The 18,936-nt window shown below is 38.4% G+C and overlaps 2 protein-coding genes across 8 annotated transcripts in view; both read left to right on the forward strand.

Annotated features, from left to right (window-relative positions):
* Positions 1–901: 901 nt before the first annotated feature.
* LOC111867402 (zinc finger and BTB domain-containing protein 24) lies at positions 902–11,133 on the forward strand. 7 transcript variants are annotated; one of them, XM_023857253.2, is made up of 4 exons: positions 1,532–1,724; positions 3,481–3,678; positions 5,301–5,447; positions 8,340–11,133. In XM_023857253.2, the coding sequence occupies exon 4, from the start codon at positions 8,352–8,354 to the stop codon at positions 10,146–10,148; it is 1,797 nt and encodes a 598-aa protein (XP_023713021.1). In that variant the 5' UTR covers positions 1,532–1,724; positions 3,481–3,678; positions 5,301–5,447; positions 8,340–8,351; the 3' UTR covers positions 10,149–11,133. The 7 variants fall into 7 exon arrangements, with proteins under 7 accessions (XP_023713049.1, XP_023713004.1, XP_023712995.1 ...); XM_023857236.2 differs by lacking the exons at positions 1,532–1,724; positions 3,481–3,678 and adding an exon at positions 903–1,035; XM_023857227.2 differs by lacking the exons at positions 1,532–1,724; positions 3,481–3,678 and adding an exon at positions 903–1,030.
* A 3,617-nt stretch (positions 11,134–14,750) lies between these two features.
* Positions 14,751–18,936, forward strand: part of LOC111867431 — a 19,672-nt gene continuing 15,486 nt past the window's right edge. The window contains exon 1 of the mRNA XM_023857293.2: positions 14,751–15,167. The gene's annotated coding sequence lies outside the window, so the exon portion shown is untranslated. The remainder of the gene's footprint in view (positions 15,168–18,936) is intronic.

The following is an 18,936-nucleotide window of genomic DNA, read 5'->3' on the forward strand; positions in this document are numbered from 1 at the left end:
CACAGGAGAGATTTCATATAAACAGCAAGGGAAAATCATCTTTGGGGCCTCATATCCTCTTTTAAAGGGTAAAATATGCACAACTCAATTGAAGTACTTGTTCAAAAAAATATTTTAAATTTTAAGGACATTTAACATAAGGGAAAAATGAGAAATGCAAAAGAACATCAGTAAAGAGTAGCACAGTATTACACTGTAAAACATCACCATTAAAGCGTATTATATTGACAATATTATGAGAAAAAAGTGTATTATAAAGAACACTACTAAAGCACAGGGACAACATTACACTACAATCTACAGGCAGTCAAAAGTAAAAAAAAAGTCGACAGGTTTGGAATAGAATAAAATCTTTGTTTTGACACAAGTTTCGGAGAATTAATGCCTTTTAGCACGTCATGACATTCGTATACAAGTATATCTGGCTATTCCAGACTTCTCACCATGGCGGAAAGGAGAACATTTACTTTTTTAAAGCTTTTCCGGAGTAAACATTTGCCTTCTAGAGATACATCACAAAATGACCACCGGTTAAACAGGCTTTTGTTGTGACATGTCGGTAAATATGAGGTAGTAATTGAAGTATGTAGTGGTATGAGATACTGTTATATTTTCGTGTTTTCTATGTAACGCGTTCTGTTTGTGTTAAAGCGTTTTGCTAGTTGTGCTATGAAGAGTTCTATCTTCTAGGATGTAACATGTCAGCGGAACATGTCTCCTCCATCATTAAGGTCGAGAAATAAGCCAACCAAGATTCCAACGTGAAAGCAGGCGACAAGTAGAGCGAACTATTTCTGTTGCAAGCGCCTTCTGTGGATGATTAGTGTAATTATTCAAGTGCGTCTGTAGGAGCCCGCCACGGTGTTTCAGCAATCTGGGCGATCCGTGGCTCGGGAAAGTGAAGCCGTGGGTGGACCTTTTCGTAGCGTAGTGTTTAATATGGCAGTTGAGCCGAAGAGGCCGATTATTATGTTTGGTGCGGAAGAGAATATTTGTTTTGAGAGATTTGTGCAGCGTTATATTTAGTGAGGTATTGTACGTAGTATTTATGTTTTCCAGTGTATTTTTTTTATTTCTAAATCTTATTTGAACATTGTTTCATGGCGGTGAAAATTCACAGTCTTTGTGATATTTTTGTATTTATAAGCTAACGTGTTTTCTGTAGTAAATGGTCTGTTGATTCCCAGTTGTGGTAGTGCCAAATGTTTTTTGTGTTTGGGCATATTTGAAAGTCATCGATTTCTAGCGCGTACCACGTAAATGTATGTATGCAACATGAAAGGAGTCTGTATAGCGACGGGCTACGGGTTGGATGGCCTGGCTTCGATTCCCTGCAGTTCAAGGTTTTTCTTTTCTCCACAGCGTCCAGACCGGCTCTGGGGCCAATCTAGCCTCTTATCCAATGGGTACCGGGAGGTCTTTCCCGGGGTTAGAGCGGCAGGGGCGTGAAGCTGACCACACACCTCCATCTGGTGCTGAGGTCAAAAATGGTGAAGCTATACCTTCACTCCCTTATGTCTTCATGGCATAGTGGTTAATTAATTAATTAGAGGAACAACTTTACATTCTGTGCTTCATGAAATATGCATTTGGACGTGAACTTACATAAACAGCTGAATAAAGACAGAAAACTCTTGCAATGGACAATCAGTATATCAAAATTGGACTATTCAACTTGAGTTATGTTGTCACATGTAGTGTGGTACACCTGACGAAAACAACAGGTTCTAGTTTGGATAATTGGGTTTTTTTTAACACCTTGGCTACATGTTCACTTTATCATACTCAGTTATAACACTATCACTATTCTTCACACTTTGAGTTCACCATTGCACATGCACTAAGATTGTCCATCTTCACTGGTTGTTTGCTGGCAGTGGATCTCAACACAGAAACTAGCACCTCAACTCACTATGAAGTCTTCTTGATATTTCATCTTCAATCACTCTGTAACCTCAGAACTAAATATTCTTCTAGACTCACTCCTCCAACTCAAGACTGACCTGTAACTGTCCTTGAACTAATTCTTTCACTCCCTTGGTTATTCTGGGAATCTTGTTATATAACTGTGGCATGGAGCACACAGAAGACAGTTCTATTGTAAGAATCAATGTGTAACCTAGCAACTGGTCACAGAGAACCCTATTCCTACTGTTGCTCAGTGCAGATGACATAGAAAACACAGCCTCATCTGTTGTTCCGTAACCTAGCAACTGACTGTTTACAAAGTATCAATCTTCGCAGGAACTTGTCTACCAACATATTTCCTAGCAACATGTAGATTGTAACATGGATTACCATTGCTAGGCAATGACTCGATAAAATAGTTGCCACAAAGACAGATTCTTGGTAAACAGTCTTTTGCTAGATTATGCAACTATTCTGACAACAGAAGACATGCTTGCAGTGTGGTCTGCACCATGCCAGTGCTAGACAACAGAACTAAACACATCTACAATAAATATGATGAGTGATGTTTTACACCATGAAATAACACTGCCCCTTCAGATCTGTTATCCATTCTTCTGTTTTTTAATATTGTTTAGGGAGAAATTCAATGACCTTTGAGGTAGTATGATAACTATGGATTTGTTTCTTGTGCTTGACAGGTTTGATTTCTGCTTTTAAATCATAACATTGTTTGCTACAGACATGAATGGTCTGCATATAATTCATTGTTTCATTTTCATATCTCCCAGTTTTAAAGCAAAGGAAGTTTGCTTGAAGTTCACTATTAAATCTACATGTTCTCTTTGGCATATTAGTAAAAATATAATAATATGTACTTATCCTTACAAACACAGATTGGCCACGCCATAGCCCAAGCAGTTAGTTGCTGGCTTTCCACTGCGTCAGCCTGGGTTCGACCCTGAGTCTGGTCAAGTGGGATTTGTGGTGGACAAAGTGGCGCTAGGGCAGGTTTTCTCCGAGTACTTTGGTTTCCCCTGTTAATCTTTATTCCACCAATCACCCTCACCTATCATCTGGGGCTGATACAATAGGCCAGAAGTGGTCGCAGTACAAGGGACTCAGTCCCACTCCACTAGCAATTAAAAAAAAATAATACACAGATTTGTTGAAAACTATAAAACCACGCTTATATTTACAAAACAAAACTTGCAAAACACAGACACAAACACAATGATTAGCTGGCTTCTTTCTCTCTGCTAAAAAGTATTATCACTGACTGAGCATGCTGTTACAAAATTCTAGCAGATATCTACAAAAATAAATTAGTGGAAATAATTATAACATGACAGTCGCACTTCTAGCACTGTTGCATGTTACTGTATCTCATGCATATTGCTTGCAATGACTACAAAAAAAAAAGCCTACTTCACTTGTTATTTAACCCATCGGCACTTCAGAAGTAAATGATCTTAACTTAGAGTTTTTATGAACTGAGATGATATTGAAGGTTTTAAGTATGTAATGTAATGTTGACCCTATGAAGACTTTCAATTGACCTAACCCTTCCAGTCGCACTGTGGCCCTGGGGTCGACTCAACCTCTAACAGTAACTTGATAGAGGTGAATAACCTGACTGTCAAGAAGTGGAGGCAATATATTCCTCTGAAATGTCGGTTCACACAAGATCCACACAGCGCCACATGCCAGAAGACAGCACTGCTGTGAAAACCTCAGATCTTACAAGAAGTGGACAGACTAGCAGTTAAAGTAAGATGGTAGGGCGTGACTCTGTTCTCAGGTGCTGGACTTATCTGGTGCTTATGCCTCTATCTGATACCAGACTGGGACTTAGCTCCCCAGGTGTCAAGATGGAGGGCAGCTAGAGGGTCCCTGCCATCAATGCTTTTGGGGGTGAGAAGATCAGCTCTTTCTGCTTCAAAGGGCTTAGGTGTTGTGTCTTCTACACTAATGCTGTCAGGGATAGACTGATCTCTCAGAGGCTTTGGTGAAGGTCTGCTAATGGCAAGAATGTAAGAGGTACTTTGAAAGGGGTAATTAACCTATCAAGAAGAAGAGTTGGACAGGCTAACAAAGAAGTGAGCTAGTAGAAGGGACACTTCTGTAAGGAACTGAGGCCTTTCCTGGAACTCGATTACAGATCCAGCTAGGGCGAGTGGTGGGGAGGTCGGCTGTCCCTGTTGAATGACGGGTGGCTGTAGACTTCCCACTGGCAGCAGTCCAAGATAAGATTTCCCTCTCGCACTGGAGGGCTAAGTTATTGGTTCCTGCTGCCATTAGCTCTTGAGGACTTTCATGAGGAACCTGGGAGGGTAAAACTAAGTTAAGTCCTTTGATGGGGTGAATAGCCTGTTTATCAAGAAGAAGAAGAAATGCTTGACAAGCAGAACAAGCTGTTCAAGATGAGATCTATTTTGAGGAAAACTAAGGGCTGGACTGGGGCTTGTGGGGGGGGGGTCCAGCAGTGAATGATAAAGGGCACCTGGGACATCCTGCTATCAGCATCCTAACAAAAGATGGTGTTAAGGCACTTGGGCATGGACCTTTGGCCTTGTAAGGGTGGAGCCAATGGATATTAAGAGGGCCACTGTTTGGAGGGTTTTGCCTCTGACTTAAAGTTGAGGCTCCTGAAGAGCCCCAGTGACAGTGGGGGCATCAACAGGACCCAGTAGAATTATGAGCATTTATGGAGGAACTAGAAGTTGCACCACTCTAGGTCGGTACATTACACTACAGTCAACACAGGAGGTTGCTGAATAAAATTTCTGTATGCAATTATTGTGTCTTCCACTTCATCTGCTTGTTCAGCCCATCATAACCTTCGTTTTAATATTCTAACCATACTCTGAAATGCATTGGTTCTTTGCTATAAAATTTCCTCAGTTCCCCACATTCTACCTCCTGGCCAGTATATTCAGGTACTATCTTTGTTCTGAATGTGATTTAAAAATGGAATTATTAAATGTTTATAATGTATTTTGTGGGCCTTTCGTTATCCTGTATGACTATGTAAACTTCTGTGTGACTGACCTGATTTCTTGAAAATTCAAAGACCGTATGACGTTGATCATTTGCCTTTTCTTAATTAAACACCACACCATTAAGATGTATGAAAAAGCAGAGGCATATTCCATATGCCAAATGGTACCAAATAGAAGTGACAGCTCCATGCACCGGTCATTTTGCGCCCACTATCTATAAGATAAAGTCTGGACAGGCCCCAGAGCTTGTCTGGGCATGGCGGTGAAAATAAAATTCTTACCCCTAACAGGAATTGAACCTTGGCCACCCAGGATACTGTGAGTGACATTACTGCCCAAGCTGTTTTTTTTTTTCTGATAAGTGTTAATCTTTCTTTTATTCACTTTCAGAATTTTACATTCTGCACCAGATATTCATCTGTTGTCACTGAATTTTGGTGAAAGATTTCATTTACATATCAACATTTGTAGTTGCAATAGAATCATTAAATAGCAGCAGATAATCTTCTTAGGACTCATTGTTATGCTGAATTACTGGTAAGTAAATATGAATCTTACCCTGCCCTAAATAAACTACAGTACTGCATTTACTTTGTTCTGTGTTCGAAATAAAAGTTAAGTATTTTCTAATGTGTAGCTGAAATTGCCCTATATTTTGAAGATGGCTGGAGGTGCAGTTCTACTGTATTATGATAAAAAGAATGCGTTTGGAGTACAATGTAAGCGCCTTAACGGGAACGGACATTTAATTGCAGAGCGACAACAGGCATTTAAACGTGCACAAGCAGCAGGCATTTAAATAAACTCCGGCCAGCTCAGGCTACCACTATTTCAATAGTCCGGCATTTTAAGGTTAATAAACTGAGGTTGGTCATGGTTTTCATAGTCCCTCCAAGCGAATGACAAGAGAGTACTTTGAAGTATGCCACTAACATTTTCTCTGTAGTAATTTCAGTGTCATCTATGTTACTATACATTTATGAATGAATTGTACGACCCTGCAGCACAAGGGAGTCATGTGATGAGACCACAAATGGTCTGAAAACAGTTGTAGATACAAGGGGTAAGGAGTATACGACCACACTTACTTATCAGATGGATCTGGAAATTGATGAAAAAGTTTATTTTAACCTCTTGGAGCTTTTGGTTCAGAATATTCGTCACCTTTAGTGGTTAAAAATTATCACAGAAATTTCAGACTTTCTTTGGTGAGTAGTTAGTTAGTTAGTTAGTTAGTTATTGGAGAGGGTGGGTTTCCCCATGCACTTAGACCAGTATTGGTCCATTGTGCTTCCCTCTATGATATTCTACCAGTCTCTATATCCTACCGATATTGGTGTGTACCACCAGTCCCGACCGAGCCAGCAAGTTCGGCGTCCACTAGCTTGGCAGTATTTATAATGCTTCCCCCATCTATCAGAGGTGTTAAGAGACTATTTGTTGGGCGGGAAACATCCTTGAATTTGGCTCAGTGATCTTCTTAGGAGATATGAGGTTCTTTTACATGCCGTAAAGCTACGACATGGGACCCACAGTTAAAGTCCCTCCCGGAGGACTTGTTCCCTGAATTTTTCCGCCCTTAAAAATTCGACAACCTCCTCCAGGTTTGAACCCGTGTACCGCGAGTCATGAGGTGGGAACGTTACCTCTAGACTACGGAGGCCGCTTTTCTTTGGTGAGTAGCTTGTGGGTGGGGGCTCCACTTCAGATCACACCATGCGGAGAACCACGTACCTAACTTCACATAAACACAGTGAGTACTGGCCCTCAGGAGGAAAACAAATGCAGTTGCTTGTGTCTTGCAAAAAGTAAATGGAGTAGGAAAAAGTGTGAATGCCGTAATGCAGTGTTGGGTTGTGTGATAGTTCTTATTTCAAGCTCTTTCACACAAAATGACATTTTGACACTACACTACACTGGAAAATCAGCAAACACAAATGCAAGTAATATTATCATTGTCATAATTGTACTAGTATTTTTTGATAAACAGTATCTGAATGAAATAACGAGGCTGATAGGTGTATATGCTGTAAAAGTGTTATTGAATTGCTTTTAGATATTTGTATCCCATTTTGATGTTTTATGGAATAACAAAATAAGAATGATTGTTTGGAGACAACTATAACAGTTTCAGGATTTTGCAGCCCACAAGGGAATGTAAAGAAAATCACCCCTTAATAGTGGGCAATTCAGTCATAAATTAATCTTTGACCTTCTCTGATGCCTAGAGAAACATTTTAGAGGCACATGGTAAAAAAAGAGTTCTTACGATTTTAATTGTTTTTTAATATCATGGCATCAGAGGGCAGTGTATCTCATTACCCAGCTGCAACTACATATTGCAAGAAAAGGTTATAAAGATTTGGATGATAAAATGATGGGGTGTGAGATATAGCATATAGAAAAAAAATGGGAGAAATGAGAGGAACTGCATACAAAATTTTGGCCCCAAAATAAAAGAGAAATGACCACTTAGGAAACTTAGGCATGGAAGGAAGGACAATATTAAGATACATCTTAAGGAAATAGTCATTGACTGGATCTACCTGTCTTGTGCTAGGGACTAGCTGGTCCATAAAACGTGGCATTTCTTGATTAGCTGTGCAGATATTTACATTTATGAAGGGCTCTATTTCTTGTACTTGGTGTATTAAGAAGTAATACTGGAATGTGATCGTGACTACTCAACAGGTTCAAGCTGAAAATTTGATTTGACACGAGCTACTCTTATCTACAAATGACTACAACAGTTTATAAAAAATCACATTGTTTCACAGCCTATTAGATGGTTCTTGCCTGGATCCTTGGTGCATTTTTTTTTACAGACCTCATTGCTAGGTTGCAGGCTGAGATAATTAAAGAACAATGACTGGTCTGATCTGGTCACATAATTTTCTGCAACCCCTTGTCATTGCAGTCATATTTGGTTTCAAGACCCCAGACCATATCTTTCTGTCTCATGGTTGTGTTTGTGTGGTAATTTGCTGCTGGTTCTGTTTGGGGTTGGGCAAATTGATGCTAACCCTCGCCAGCAGAGTCATTCTTAGTGCTGGGTCCCATGGGACTCTTGGCCGTATTTATCTGTCTTATTGCAACTCTGAGTAATATGTTGTTCGCCCCTGCCAGGACAGTCATTCTTGGTTATGGGCCCCACAGGACACACGATCATGTTTTTTCTGTCTCATGACTGATTCGGTTCAGTTTGGGTAAATTGCTGTTAGCCGTCTCACATCTCCATGACATATCTGTGATTCCAGGATTCCAATTTTTTTTTTTTAAAGACATGAAGGCACAGTATTTCAAATATTAAATGAGGGTTCGTAGCAACTTCCCTTACAACATGTTTCGTAGATTTCTTCTTTGCTATATTGGAAAAGATGTCAAAACCAAGATTGTTGTTGTTGTAATTGTAATCATTATTATTTGCAGGGTATATATTTCATGTGTAACATGGATATGAATGTCCAACAACCACAAAAGAAGAATTCAAAATTGAAAGATGTTCCAGTTGCAGTGTATAGAATAATAGAAGTTCCTCCGAATGTAGAAGGTGTTACAAAAACTGCTACTCTCCAGATTGTACCAAAAGCTGAATATGATGATGAAGTGTCAAACCAGAGTAGTTCCGGTGATCCAGATAAAGTTAATGTTACTGTTACAACATCATTTGTAATTGATGATGATAACAAAGTGAAGAAACATTCCACTTCTCAAGTAATTCGTCTCCCAATTCCAATCCAACGTGGTCGACAGAATAATGTAATTTATGGAGGTTCTTATGCAGATGGCAGCGGTGGTGACAGCAGTTTCTTGGACCGACACTTTGCCTGTGCAATATGTACGAAAACTTTCAGACACAGCAGTCATTTGAAACGGCATATCAACACTCATACAGGGGAGCGTGTTTATAAGTGTGATTTATGTGATAAAACATTCCTTGATGCATCCACCCTTTCCCGCCATCGGAAAATTCATTCAGGTGACAAACCTTGGTCCTGTAAGATTTGCAAGAAGAGTTTCGGCACACTTGGCTCTCTACGTCGTCATATAACTGTTCACAACCAAGAAGGAAGACCTTTCCAGTGTGAAACTTGTAGGAAACGTTTTCCAGATAACAGCAGTTACCAGAAACATAAATTCATTCATACTGGAATAAAACCATATGGCTGCGATATATGTGGCAAGGCTTTTGTTCACATTGGCGATTTAAATGGTCATCGAAAAATTCACGTTGAAATAAAACCTTACAACTGTGAACGATGTGGGAAAGATTTTGCAAAACATAGTAACTATGCTCGACATCTGCTTATTCATGAAGGAGACAAGGAATTCTTATGTACAATCTGTGGTGTAAGCTACAATTTCCAGAGTTCTCTCACTCGTCATCTGCTGACTCATGTCCGGAGGAGTAACAAAGCATCTGAAGAGGGAAGTTCCACAAATGATGAAAACCAAAATCTGGATTCTCAAGACAATGACTCTTCTCAAGATGCAGATGAACCTACCACGGAAATCACAAAAAGCATAATTGTTTCAGATTTGAATCAAATCAAGGTGATAAGAACAAAAATGAAGCATCGTAACAGAATCAAACAATTACGCAGGCTCCAGGACTTGAGACAAACTCAGACACATGATGAATCACCATCACCACCCGTGGTAAATGAGTTACAGTCTCCAGAGTCCTCTGACCCAAAACTCACAGAACGAGGTACTCAGATCCAAATGATCTCAGACTTTATTGAGGCTGATCCCACAGTTCTGCCACCTCAAGATGAATTTATATCAAAACAAACCACAACTGAAGATGTTACAACATTGCTTACTTCAGCTGAGGACTTTGGTTCAACAAAAGACATTCCACAGCTTATGATACAACCAAGAACTGAGCCATTTGGTAATACAGCTTCCAAATCTCTTATATATGTGTTGTCAGATTCAAATGAAAGTGAATATATCTTATCCACAAATGAATCTGGTGAAATAGTGTCAGAAGTAAAAACATCAGGGAATAATGGTGCTGTTATTTCAGATCCTGATTCTGTTATAACTATAATACCCATATCAGATGATCCAGTGACAAGTGTAGCACCAAGTACTTCCATCAGTGACAATCCAGATGGTGTCGTACCTTTATTGGAATACAGTGATGCAGATGACACGATCACTAATACGTTATTCTCAGACATTCATCATGAGAACCATAATGATGAAGCTGCAGAAATAACAGGAACCTAAAATGGAGGTAGCTCAGAACAAGTGTCAGATCTGAAAGGTAAAGGAACTTTCGTGTTAATGAAGAGAGCGGCAAATCATATTATATCTGAAGGTAAACAGGGAGAGGCAGTGAGTTTCAAAGGTTTTTGAGCAGTCACATTTCTTTTGCATTTAATGTTCATATCTGAGGATTTATACTATTAAGATGTACAAGTGCATTTCCTCAAATGTAAAAAAAAAAATTGAAGGTCCCTGTCTATACATTTAAAGCATGAAAAGTCAGATTCATGTTACTAAGAATTATGTGTGTATTAATATGTACTTAGAACGTTTAATTTTCTTTGATACACCATGTTTCGATCTGTCTGTCTGGGCCATCATTAGGTGGTTACAAATGTTACAGTATCTTATTTCAGCATTCAAAATTAAAATATTTTACATAAATGTGTATATCTATCAACATTAGCTCCTAACATAACTGTGTAGATATGTTATGGATACTGTGTAGCATACTTATAATATTGAAAAGAACATAGGTTTCAAGAAGCCTATATAAACAAGCATTTATAATGATTATGATGACAGCTGACAACAAATGACCTATAAGTGTCATTGGCACATCCTTTAGCGGGCGCGACACTCTGTTTTTATGGTGTTTTACCATAATCTCACATTTCACTAACAGTTTTACTGAATAGAGAGATACTGCATGCCAGAAGAAATAGTATATAAGTTGGAACCAATATATTAATTTTAAGTATTGGAATAAAGGTCCTGTTGTAGCTGTAAGCACTTGGTGATGGTTTGACAGAAGGTATGAATATGTGAAGATTATGGAAAATTAAGCCTCCTGAATAATCTGTTAAAAAGAAAAAGACCAGTAGTTCTCGGTAGGCTTGAAAGAGTCACCTGAAATGAAGAAAAGGTCAAGAAGAGTACTATCTTCTGGGATATAACACTTAATCTTTGACCCTGAAGATGGAGGTGATATGTTCTTCCGAAACATCAGTTGACTTTCAGTGGAATGCATGGTGTTATATTCCATAAGATAGTACTCTTCATAGCTACTGCTGTGAGAATCTCAGATCGTATGAGAAAAAGTTAAGTTTATTAAACGAGATCAGTATGATTTGATGGACTGGTTTTAAAGCAGTGTGGCTGAATCATTTACGTACATGATGTGGAAGTTTTCCTGTACAGCTAGTAATCATTTGTTAGCAGTGAAATTAAAATGGTTTGGCTACAGTAAAACGAATATCATGCTTTCAAGTTAAAGCACATGTTCTTGGATGAATTTGCATATAATATACATGTACTTGTAACCACATTTTTCCTTTCAGTGTAAACATATAAAAAGATTATTGTATAATTTTGTTCCCAGTGTAATTTTAACTCAGTAACACACAACTTGTGAAAAATAAAAAATGAGTAGTTTACCCGTAGTTGTCGAACTATGGTACCTCTAAGATGAAATGCATGAACGGTATTGAAACTGAAGAGTATTATGTGACATTTACAGCAATGTATCTTCAACATGAAAGCTCATGTTTGTTTTTATTTTGAATAATTTACAATAAATGCAAGATATTGATTATCTTCTGGTGGATTAACCATATGCTTTTAGATATACCAATAGCCTGAATATTAAATAAATGGTTTACTTGTGTAGGACCCATCTTAACATACAGGGTTTGAATGTTTCAGTTTTGTCCACTGAGGACTTTAGCTTCTCTGCTACCCTGCCACAGTTCAAACTTTTGTTTTCTATGACACAGGAATATTTAATTAATTTCCCATGAAAACCTTCTTCCTGCTGTTCTGTATCATTTCTACAATTAGTTCTTAACAGCTCCTTCCCAGAAGAGTGCAACAGAGCTGCCTGGCATACTGATAGGTCCTGCAGTATTGTTCATAAAGTGATATTTTGTTGAAGAATGTGAAATTGCTTCAGTATTCTGTGACCATTCCATAAACATAAGAAGAATGAAAAGTGTTCTAGGACAGGAGCTCTTCAGAAATGTGGATGAGGAGTAACAACATTAAAACTCCTGATTATGAGAGTGCAAACATGGGCCGGGGATCCATTTACTTTAAGGAAGTCACAGAAAGAGATATATACACAGTAAATAAAAGTTATGCTTGAGTTCTGATAAGGAAACAGTCACCATTGTGACACTGTACAGCTGTGAAAATAACAATGAAAAAGCTGTGTATCACTCTGGCTTAGAAGTATTGACTGACAGGTTCATACATCTGAAATACACATGAGGATGATGGAACTGTTAATTCTAGAAAAGAATTTGGAAGGATTCTGACGATGGTGTATACTGTACTTCTTTTGGCTTATTTTGGACTTCACCCATCATCTGGTATATAAAAGACAAAAAGAACCACGACATTTTGGAGACAGATCCAGTCTCCGAAACGTCGTGGTTTTTTTGTCTTTTATATACCAGACGATGGATGAAGTCCAAAAGAAGTCAAGTCATTCAACTTGCTTCTGAGTAGACTGAAGGATTCTTCACTTGCATGCCTTTGTCCATACTGTTCAGTCTCAACTGTTGACAGTCGAGCTTTTGTCATATAAAAAATTGTATGCAACTGTCCTAAAATTTTGCTGTCTTATTATGTATCCACCAATATTTTATTAGCCATCATCTGAGTCCAGAAAAGTGCCATAGCAGGTGTGAAACCTTAATTGATATGCTGGCTGGTTGGGCCTGACTCATACCTCATAAGTAGCAACAGATGATGACACCATAGTTAATATATGGGATCAACAAGCAAAACTAATATGTATCCAAAAAAGACATAGAAATTAAGCTACATCGAGATATATAAGGTCGCGGAGAAGTAGCAGTGGATTACTGTAAATGGATGTGAAACAGAATAGTAATTTTCATTTTATTTTATAGTATCATTAATCATAAGTTTTAACATGTGACCTGTTAATTCCTAACCGTTATGTATGTATATAAAATTCTGTAAGCAGTTTTCCCTGTTGAAGTTATGAGGGAATGAAGGCACCTGTAGAAAAATGTACGAACATATTTGAAAGCTGATGTCAATCTGACGTTGAAAAAAGTAAACATTTTATGTTGCAGTTTCTAATTAGCATTGTCGAATGTTCCCTTGTAGAGACTAGGTTAAAGATGAAAGCTAACATGTTTCCCGAGAAGCCTACTGCCTCGAGTCTATCCAACAAAGTGCTGCAGTGGACGTTATCGTGTGTGCTTTTAATGTCGAGGAATAAGGCCGATACCATGTTCCGTTCTTCAAACGCTTTTATTATTTCAGTCGTTAGCATTGCTAGGTTGTCTGTGCAACCCTTGTTTTGCCGAAATCCATATTGTGTTACTGAGAACATTTGATTCTTTTCTAGCCACCAGGAAATGCACATGATTATCATCCGTCCTAATACCTTGCACACGCATGATGCCATGGATATAGGTCTTACATTCGTTTTATCTCTTTTAGGGATACAGAATACTCTATTTTTTCCAGTCATCTGGGAACACTCTTGCTCTTAAGTTATAGTAAATTTCTAGCAGAATTTCTAAAGCTTCATTTGGCAAATTGCGAATTATGGCGTAGTCTATTCCATCCCATCCTGGCCTGGATCGGACTGAGGTTTTTAATTATGAAGTGGAGTTCATGAATTGTGTATCCTGATTATCATGATCGAATGCTGATGCTTGCTTGGGTTAATCCACGCCTGAGCATAGCTTTTCAAAGGTCGTTTTGGCAGAATTAAGTAGTTCTTTATATTCATGTTCCCTTTCTGTCTTGTTGAATCTGTATTTTAGTTTCTTCATTCTATCCCAAATGTATGATGGATTCATGAATTTATCTGTTCCCTTGCAGAAAGTTTTCCAATGATCTTGTTTGATTTATCTCAGTTTATTTTTTTTCGATAATCGCCACCCTTCTGTAGTCCAAAAATGTCTTTTCAGTTTTATAGTACTTCCATTTAAGCAATTTAGCATTTCTAATTCTAATTACCTTATCACATTCTCTGTTCCACCATAAACACTCTGGTTGTGCTCCCCTTCCGAGGTTTTTGTTTTTTCTTTTGGGGGTGGTCTCTACTAATTTACCTTTAATTATCTGGATAAAATTATTATATCTTTCCTTTACATCCTTCTCTCTGTTCCATCCGTTATGCGTTTTGACTTCCTTGATTTTTTCTTTCAACTTTTTCGTTTTCGCTGATCACGCAACACCCTCTGTCCCCAAAAGTTGCCACTAAATTCGCCGACAAGCGGCGGTCGCTCGGTCGGTATAGTTCGCTTGTGGACTAAAGGCCATGGAGGAAAAGCATAGCCTGGGTGGTGTTTGTCATATATACCAGGCTCTTGCTCAGTTAATTGCCCAAAATAAGTTTAACGGCTTCATCAACATTTCGTGCCACCTTAAATAAGTGAATCGCTAAAGCGCGGTACAGAACAGTTGATACAAAGAAACCACGCGGAAACGCAATTGTGAGAAGACTGGCATGCTCCGTTGCCTGTATATTGAGCTACTCAGTCTCCGCCAGTTGCGCTGCTCCATTCAGTTACATGTGCTCATCTCAGACCACTCATACTGATAACAATTCTCGGAAATGTCGCATGTGTTGCGGTTGCTAGTTTCTTTGGTGTGCCCTCGGCCTTAGTCCATGGTTACTGATGGTGTCTATTATCACCACGGATAACTTGAGCCTTTCAAAGTATAATGGTATTGATAAGTCATTGTGAGCATTTTGTAGGTTTTGTGTAACGAAGACGTTGGGAATTTGTGGTGTTTATGTTCCAGCTTTGTTTAAGGTTAAAGGTCATTTGTTCTAATTTGCAGTATGTACTGCCCTTTGAAAGTACAGCATACAAGTTTGTAATTGTGTCACTCACATGAAAGAGGTGGCAGTATGGATTTCTGAAGTTTCGAATATTTTTAGTATATTGATACCTTGCGCCCCCCACCCCCTTTTTTGGCCCCTTTGACCGTGAACCGTGAATGAAGTGTAAAGCATGAATGTAGGCAGTACACCAGCTGAGGTTCAATGTAAGTATTTGTTTTGTTCATCACGCATGCAGCATGATGGACATCGAATATGACTAGTTAATAATAAAAGTTTCTTGTATTCTATACAGTATCGAGATTGATTTTTTGTCTTGCTCTTGAATGTTAGCCTTATGGTTATTTGCGTGGTTTCCAGGTGAGCTGGTTTTATAAGCTGAAAGATCCCGAAGTATTGCAGACTTAAGTTAGTGACTGTGAAACTTCTCACCAAACGAGCTGGCCCTTTTCTGATTTTAATTGTAGAGATGACCCGGTATGAATCTCGGCGGAGACACCGGGAGTCTTTTTATGATTTGCTCTGTATCAAACGAATTGCTGCGATAGTACTTCAGGCAACGGTAGCTTCATGTCCATTCAAATTCGTTATTCTTCCTGAGATACTTACAGTCACAACAAGTAGCCAAAAAATAAGAAGTAAACTTTTTCATGAGGGCATAATGAATAATTTTCATTAGTCTTTATTTGAAAACATGCTTCCTGATTGGAATTTGTAGATACCGTATTTACGCATGTATAGGCCGCACATTTTTTTGCCAAAAATTCAAGAGGAAAACTGGGCTGCGGCTTATATTCATAATTCATAATTTTATTTCCATCCATAACTGTAAAATATACAATTGGATAAAGTCAAAGGGAATATATAGATTTAATAACAATCACACCTAACATAATCAAAGAATACATAAATACTTAAATATATTATATAAAAAAACCACCAGCACATGCATTAACAGACAATTACAGTCATTTAATTCAACATCTTACATATAAAAAACTCCTGAAGAGAGTAGAAGGCATTATGCAACAAATAACACTTCAATTTCCTCCTAAACACTTTAAAATCAGATACATTCTTTAACTCCATAGGAAGATTATTGTATAGTTTTATGCCCATGTTTATCACACTTCTCTTACAACGATTTGTATTACAATGTTGGGCATACAGATTATGTTTATGCTTTGTATTGTAATTATGCACATCAGAGTTCAGAGTTGTATAGATTCTATTTTTTATGATAAAACATAAAATCTCCAGTATATACAAAGAAGTAACAGTTAAAATTTCTAACTCACCAAACAGCCTTCTGCAGGATGCCCGATTATCAACGCCCATAATGGCTCTTATGCATTTTTTTTTGTACTTTAAAAACTGTATCAATCTCTTTACCTCCACCACCCCAAAACATAATACCATACTTAAATATGGATTCAAATTTAGTAAAATATACATTTCTTAATACCTGTAAACTAACAGAATTACGTAAGGATTTGATCAGATATAGAGCCTTGCTCAGCTTAAGGCAGATATATTGAGTGTGATTCAACCAGCTCAAATTTTCAGAGATATCAATACCCAAGAATTTCACCGAAGATGAATATACTAATTCCCTGTTGAATAAACGTATGACCGGTCTGTTCCTAGAAGTAGATCCTTTTCCATGGAAAAATAATACTTTGGTCGAAATCACACTTCATTTAAAAAAAAATTATATTCATAATTAGTAATACAGGGTGTTCTACTCCTGAAATAATATTCCAAGAAAATTATTTTTTCTATAATTTCTGTCTGAAAATTGTGCTGCGGCCTATACATGCGTAAATACGGTATATGTGAAACTCAACCATTGAAGTGTTTATCTTATAATTATTACTTAATTTATCTGTCAGCAGTGTTGAATCTCTGTGTGTGTACTTACAGGTTTCCTAAAAATAAGTACACAGAATTGGAGGGTGAATACTGTGGCCCAGACTCACAAACTTAGAGCCTTTGGAAGGTGTTCTGGCAACAGTAGGATTAGATCTTTGGTTATGAAAGTAAAATATGCTGGGGACACTTTTGAAGAAAATTAGATTTTGGAGTAGGCAGTGTAAACGACTACTTGTCTTTTATCATTACCACCTCTCGCATTCAGTAACAAAACTTGGAGTTGTCATGTTTACAGTGATAGGGAGTCACCAACATACATTATCATGTTACATCAGGTATTAATTTCCAGTAAACTGTACATGCCGTAAAGAGCCGTTCTTTCAGTGTCATAAGTTGCTTCTTATTTCTTTTCTTAAATGGGAAGCTGTACATTCCGAGAATACGCCAATATGCATTTAGTTCTCATCAAAGCCTGTGGTAATGGTGCCTCAAGTTATATGCGGAGAGGTATCCTCAGTGTAGTTTTCTGAACACCATTCACCCACCTATGGTAGGCTCCATTGAAGACAGAGAAGCGCACAAACAGGTGGCTTGGAATAGAGAATACTGAGTTGTTTGGAGGAGAATCTGTGTACCAACATTGGTTGAATACAAGCTGCTAAACATGTGGCATGCATGGTAGTGGCAAGTTCTCTGTGAACAGAATTTTGTCGGTTGTTCCTTTGACAGTGGGATGAAGTTCTGTTATTTAGCAGCAGTGTACTCTGTGGTGATGGAGCAGGCTTTACAAAGAGCAGCATAATGCATTTCCACAATTGGTACATTTGGAATGAAACAAATACACACAGTACAATTCACTCTGGACAGTTACAGCAGTTTTCAATTAATGTTTGGGCTGATACTGTTGGGGACTGTTTAGTAGGGCAATATATTTTGCCTCATACACTCAATATGCAATGAACATTTCTTGGAGCCCACTTTGCCTGAGTTATTGGATAGTGTACCAGTTGATATTTGATAAAACTTGTGGGTAAGTCATGATGGTGTTCCAGCCAATATCAGTTACTCTGCCAGAGATTACCTTGAAACTGCCTACATGGAGCAGTGCATATAGAATAGTAGGGACCACTATCCTGGCCAAGTCATTTACCAATTATGAATCTCTTGATTTTTTCCTTTGGGGACATAAAAAAATTGGCATTCACTCCAGCAGTGGATAATGCAGAGGAACTGCTGCAACAGGTTCAGAGTGGTTGTACCTTGGTTGACAACCCTCTTGGCATTATTAAGAGCGTCCATCCAGCCATGAATTGTGACTCCAAAGCTTGTGTGGCAGTGCAAGACCAACAATTTGAGCATCTACTGCAGCCCTTTCCAATGCGGCGCCCGTGGTATATTTTTCTGGCGCCCTCCATAACCACATATAATTGAGCTGATTTTTAATATTAATTCAAATTGTAAGACAGGAGACATTTTTGAACGTCTGAGTACTGTTAAATATTTTCGAAAAATTTTATTATTATTATTATTGTTGTTATTATTGTCACGTGTTGGGTGTATAACGCGACAACTTCACGCCGTATTTGATATAGCGAATTTTATTTCACATTCGCACTTACAATCACCCAAATTACAATCTGACAATTACTGCCATCGGCAGTATCACAAATACTACACTGCAAATGCCAGAATACAACTGACTGGTTGCTGGCTAACTCGTTACTCTCCACTGGGTAAATGGAGAACTCTGATCACACACTCTGACTCGTAGGCTTGCTTGGAACTAACCCGGAACTAACTGTGAATAGTCTCCGCTGCTCCGTATCTAAGCCTCATTCCGGACAACACAGAAAACAGCCACGTAATAGGCAACACTGTTGTCTGGCGCCATGTTGCTAGCAACGCCGTCGGGAGTTGTTTACTGCTGCCTAGCAACCGCGGTATCCCTCAGTGACATCAACGCTGGGCGGGTAGACGAAGGAGTGTTGACTCGCCTGTTACCTTAGTAATGAGAGCGATCCAATACCATTACATAACCGCTGGCAGGGGGAAGGGTGTCCCTGCATAGCGCAACACGTCACATTATTATTATTATTATTATTA

This window comes from Cryptotermes secundus, unplaced genomic scaffold (genome assembly GCF_002891405.2).
Source record: "Cryptotermes secundus unplaced genomic scaffold, Csec_1.0 scaffold477, whole genome shotgun sequence".
NCBI classification, from domain to species: Eukaryota; Metazoa; Arthropoda; class Insecta; order Blattodea; family Kalotermitidae; genus Cryptotermes; species Cryptotermes secundus.

Coding starts and splice junctions, on each gene's coding strand:
- LOC111867402 (XM_023857281.2), top strand. CDS start 8,352: ATGTGTAACATGGATATGAATGTCCAACAACCACAAAAGAAGAATTCA.